Below are 6,000 nucleotides of genomic sequence, written 5' to 3'. Positions count from 1 at the left end.
ATGGTTAACATTTTTCTGCATTTACATGTTCAGTTTGCATTCAAGAGCTTCTCTGACATGAGAAATGATGTTTTAGTTACTGTTTCTTACTATGGTTATTGGCAAATATTAGACATTCAAATGTCTGTTGATTTAATCAACAAATGAGTAAGAATTATTATTTATATTCTTGAATTCCAATTTTTAATTAAGAAAAAATGAGTGAGATATCAGGACACAATGCTGAATATCTCTGCTGAACAAATAACTTTAAAGCAAAAACTTGAAAGAAAATGAATATTCTTTTAAATTACAAAAGGGTAATGGCTTTATAATGTCTATAAAAATAAATACAAAATAGCTATATAATGAAGCAGGTAATTATTTTTTCAAAAACTAAAAAACATTTAAAACCCTAATGTTTCAACATAAATTGACACGAATATTTACAAAATTTCAGCAATCTCTGAACACTGCTGTTGCATGACTCTGATTTTAAAAGCTGAAAACCACCAACATTTAAAAAAAAATTTTAGTAGGCAAAACACATGAAAAAAAACGATTTTTAACATGACAATGGATTAATTCACATACTAAATTGCTCTATACAGGGAGATTTCACAATCCAGGAGCCATAGCCATGCTGCTGTAAGTAGGATTTCAACAAAGTTTTAGCTTCTTGATAGGATCCAGACATATGCTACAGAAAGAAAAAAATATTGAATTATAGAATATAGGCAGAATTAGGCTTATGAAAAGTAAGTAGCCCTAATCTTCTTTCTTTAGTTTGACATTTTAAAAATTAAGAAAAATCTTTTTAATTTCCCATTTTCCTCAGTATTGTTTTTGAAACTAAAAATTTTCCTTCCCAACACTCCTAAAAGACAATTTTTCTTAATTTTTAATTAGAAGAGTAATCATACTCATTACAGAAAACTTGAAAATAGAGAAAACAGAAGTAAATAAAAATCACCTGTGCTGGATCACATGGTAAGTATATGTTTGTCTCCATAACAAACTGCCAAACTGTCTTCCAAAGTGCTTTATACCATTTTAACATTCCAGTCAGCAGTGCGACAGGTTTCTAGTTTCTCCGCAAAAACACCCAGTGTAGTCAGTCTTTTGGATTTTAGTAGGTGTGCAGTGGTATCTCATTGTGGTTTGATTTTGCATCTCCCTAATGAGTAATCAGGCTGAGTATCTTTTATATGTGTATTAGCCATTTGTATATATTATTTGCCACTTTGAAAAACTGGGTTGTTTGCCCACTTAATAATGAGTTATAAGAGTTCTTTATCTATTCTAGATCTAAGACCTTTGTCAAGTGTATGATTTGCAAGTATTTTCTTCCATTCTGTGGCTTGTATCTTCATTTTCTTAATCCAAGTTTTAAATTCTGGAGTCCATCAATTTTTTCTTTTATGGATTGTGCTTTTGGTGTCATATCTAAGAAAAATTTGCCTAAGCTAGGAAGACAAATGTTTCCTCACATTTTCTTTGGAAGTTTTTATAGTTTTTACCTCTTTTAGTTCTATGATCCATTTTGAAGTTTTTGTATGACTGATATAAGTCTAAGTTAATTTTTTGGCTTGCCCACAGATACCCAACTGTTCCAGCACCATTTGTTGAAAAGATTTTTCTTTCTCCCATTAAATTACTTTGTACCTTTGTACAAAATCAATTGATCGTAAGTGTGTGGGTGTATTTCTGGTCTCTTATTCTGTTCCATTGATCTATATGTCTATCATTACATCAATACATTGTCTTGATTACTGTGGCTTTATGGTAAGTTGTTGAAACTAGGTAGGGTACTCTACCAATTTTGTTCTTTTAAAAAATTGTTTTGGTTCTTCTATGTCCTTTGGATTTTACGTAACAATTTTAGAAACAGCTTGTCAATTTCTACACAAAAGCTTACTGGGATTTTGATAGAACTTGCACTGAATCCATAGATTATTTAGGAGAGAAGTGACATTCTAAAAACACTGAGTTTTCCAATCTATTAATTGGTACATCTCTCCACTTACTTAGGTCTTTTTAAATTTCTCTCAGCAATGTTTCATCATTTTTGGTGTACAGGTCTTACCTTCTTTTATTAAATTTATTCCTAAGTTTATTTTTATGCTCCTGTGGATGAAATTTTTTTCTCAAGTGTAATTCTGGGGTGTTCAGTCCTAGTATATAAATATACAATTTATTTTTCTATATTGTTCTTACACTGTGTGCTAAATTCACATATAATACAGTTGTTTTTGGTAGATTCCAGAGGATATTTTACATACAATATCATTTAGAAATAAGGACAGTTTTTCTACTTCCTTTCCAGTCTGGATGCCTTTTATTCCTTTTCCTTGCCTTGCTGCTCTACCTAGGACCTACAGATCATGCTGACTAGAAGTGGTGAGAGCAATCTTTGGGGGAAGGGGAAACAGTATTCAGCTTTTCAGCATTGTCAGGTAAACTGTAGTTTTTCAGTGATGCCCTTTACCTGGTTGAGGAAGTTCACTTCTATTTCTTATTTATTCAGTGTTTTTATTGTGAATAGGTGTTGGATTTTGTCAAATGCATTATGTACATCTACTGAGATAAGTATGTGGGTTTTGAACTTGAATATATTCACATAATACATCAAATGATTTTCTGATGTTAAATCACCCTTGCATCCTGGAATAAACCTCCTTGGTTTATATGTTGCTGGATTTGGTTTGTAAATATCTTTTTATATGTTGCTGGATTTGGTTTGTAAATATCTTATGAATAATTTTTGCATTTATGTTCCTAAGAGATACTGATTTGTAGTTTTCACTTCCTGTGATGTTTCTGACCACTTTTGGTATCAGGGTTATTATACTGGCCTCATAAAATGAGTTGGGAAGCATTCTCTCCTCCTTTATTTTATTAAACAGTTTTTGTAGGATTTATGTTAATTTTTGCTGTTATGTTTGGTAGAATTCACCAGCGAACCCATAACTGCACTTGTGCTTTTCTTTAAGAATTTTAACTAATAATTCAATTTTTTTTTACTTTAGTTCAATTCAGATGTTCTGTTTAGTCAAGTTTTGTAATTTGTCTTTCTAGGAATGCATCCATTTCATTTAACTTGTCTAATTTGTTGACAAAAGGTTGTTTATAGTATTTCCTTATAATTATTTTAGCTCTTTGGAGTCTTCAGTGATGACTCTTCTTTCATCAAGATTTTGATCACTTGCGTTGTCTCTTATTTCTCAGTTATTTCTTAGTTCTTTAGTCTAGCTAAAGTATTATGAATTTTTTTGATTTTTTTTCAATGAACCAGCTTTTGATTTCATTGATTTTTCTATTGATTTTCCTGTCTTTTATCTCATTAATTTCCAACCCATCCTATATTATTCTCTCATTTTTTGTTTTAAATTTGCTCTTCTAACTTCTTGAGGTGGAAGGTTAAATAACTGATTTTATGGTTCTCTTCCTTTCTAATATAAGCATTTAAAGCTATGCATTTCTAAGCACTTCTTTGATTATATTCTCTAAATTTTAATATGCTGTATTTTCATTTTCATTCAGTTTGAGATATTTCTTAATTTCCTTTGTATTTCTTCTTTGACTTGTGGATTAGAAGTTGTTTAATTTCCAAATGTATAATTATTTCTAGATTTCATTCTGTTGTTTTCTAATTTAATTCCATAGTAGTTAGAACATACTTTGTATGATTTTCATCCTTTAAACTTATTGAGACTTGCTTTATGGCCTATATGGCCTATAGTGGAGAATGCCTCATGTGTATTTGAAAAGAATGTATATTCTGCTGTTGTGTATAGTGTTTAGTCTGGTTGGTTTGTAGTGTTATTCAAGCCTTCTATATTCTTACTGATTTTCTGTCTAGTTGAACTATCAATTACTGAGGGAGGAACATTAAAACCTCCAACTATAATTGTAGAATTCTCCATTTCACCTTTTAAATGCTGTCATTTTTTGCTTATGTATTTTGGGGTTCTGCTGTTATACCCATATACTTATATAATTGTTGTATGTTCCTAATGTATTAACCGTTTACCACTATAACACGTTACCCTTTGTCTCCAGTAATATTGCTCATCTTGATGTGTACTTGTTTGATTTTAATGTAAACACTCCAGCTCTCTTACTGCTATTGTTTGCCTGGTATGTCTTTTTTTTCATCCTTTTACTTTCAATCTATTTGTGTCTTTGAATTTAATGTGTCTCTTACAGATAGTATACAGTTGGATCTTGCTTTTTAGCCCAATCTGAAAAATCTCTGTCTTTTTTCTGGAGCATTTAGAATATTCAAATTTAATGTAATTATTGATATAGTGGATTTATGTCTGCCATTTCACTTTATTTTCCAAGTCCTGTGTCCTTTATTTCTCTGCTTGTTTATTGCCTTCTAGTCCTTTTAAAAATGCATTCTTAGTACACCATTTTAATTCCTCTGTTGATGCTTTAGCTGTAGTTTTCCAGCTGTTCTCTTCATGGCTACTTTAGGAATTACAATATGCCTCTTTCTCTTACCATAGTCTGCTTCAGATTCATACTGACTTAATCCTGCTAATATATAGCAACTTTGTTCCAATATTGATCCATTTCTTTCTCTGTCCTTTATTATTGCCATTTATACTCCACTTACATACATTATAAAATTCAATAATACAGTGCTAAAATAATTTTAAACAACTTTGGTTTTTTAAAGAAAATAGGAAAAAAATATACACATCTTTTATATCTACCCACATAATTACTGTTTATAGTATTCTTTATTCCTTCCTGTAGACTTGTTATCATCTGGTATAATTTCTTCTAAGCCTCAAGGACTTCCTTTGGAATTCCTTCTAGAGAAGTTCTGCTAACAACAAATTTTCTTAATTTTTGTCTACCTGGCAATGTTTTTATTTTGCTTTTGTTTTTAAAGGAATCCTGACCCATTAGCAGTCACTCCTCATTCTCTCCTCCCCACAGCCCCTGGAAATCAGTAATCTACTTTCTGTTTCTATGAATTTGCCTATTATAGACATTTTATATAAATGGAATCATACATGCAACCTTTTGTGGCTGGCTTTTTTCACTTAACATTTTCAAGGTTGACCCACACTGTAGAATGTATCAGTACTTCAGAGTTCCTTTTATGGATGAATGGTAGTCCATAGTATGGACATGCCACATTTTGTTTATCCATTCATCCGTGGATGAACATTTGGATTGTTTCTACCTTTTCTGTATTATGAATACTGTTACAGACATTTATGTATAAGTTTTGGTGTGGATAAGTGTTTTCAATTCTTTTATGCATATACCTAGGAGTGAAATTCCTGGGTTACATGATAACTCATATTTAACTTTTTGAGGAACTGTTAAATTGTTTTCCAAAGTAGATGTACCATTTTATATTCCTATCAGCAATGCATGATAGTTCCAATTTTTTCACATTCTTGACACTTGTTAATGTCACTCTTTATTACAGCTATGTCCTAATGTGTGTAAAGCAGTATATCACTGTGGTCTTCATTCGCATTTTCCTAATGACTATGTTGAACATCATATGCTTATTGGCCATTTTAAAATTTTCTTTGTAGAAATGTCTGTTTCTTTGTAGAAATGTCTGTCTGTTTCTTTGTAGAAATGTCCTTTGCTCATTCAAAAAATTTGGTCATCTGTCTTTTTATTATTGAGTTGCAAAAGTTTTTTGTGTATTCTGGATACAAGTCCCTTATTAAATATATGATTTGCAAATTTCCTAATGATAATTTTTGAAATGCAAATGTTTTACTTTTAATGAAGTTTAAAATACTATTTTTTTTCTCTTTTGGATTGTGTTTTTGTTATCAGATCTAAGAAGCCTTTTTTCTTACTTAGGAATACAAATATTTTCTCCTATGTTTTTCTCTGAGTTTTATAGTTTTAACTCTTACGTAGGTCTATCCATTTTGAGTTCATTTTTGTATATGGTATGAGGTAGAAGTCCAAGTTCATTCTCTTCCATGGGGATATTCAGTTATCCTAGGACTACTTACTGAAAAGACTATTTTT

General features: G+C 30.8%; 1 protein-coding gene across 2 annotated transcripts in view; it reads right to left on the bottom strand.

Annotated features, from left to right (window-relative positions):
• Window positions 1-565: 565 nt before the first annotated feature.
• ADAD1 (adenosine deaminase domain containing 1) overlaps window positions 566-6,000 on the bottom strand; it is a 45,023-nt gene continuing 39,588 nt past the window's right edge. For both annotated transcript variants that reach the window (XM_060147428.1, XM_060147429.1), the window contains exon 11: window positions 566-679. In XM_060147428.1, the coding sequence (XP_060003411.1) occupies window positions 566-679 (114 nt within the window). The remainder of the gene's footprint in view (window positions 680-6,000) is intronic.

This window comes from Lagenorhynchus albirostris, chromosome 4, assembly GCF_949774975.1.
Source record: "Lagenorhynchus albirostris chromosome 4, mLagAlb1.1, whole genome shotgun sequence".
Lineage (NCBI taxonomy): Eukaryota > Metazoa > Chordata > Mammalia > Artiodactyla > Delphinidae > Lagenorhynchus > Lagenorhynchus albirostris.
The sequence above is the reverse complement of the archived record's forward strand: the minus strand, read 5'-3'. Positions and strand labels throughout refer to the sequence as shown.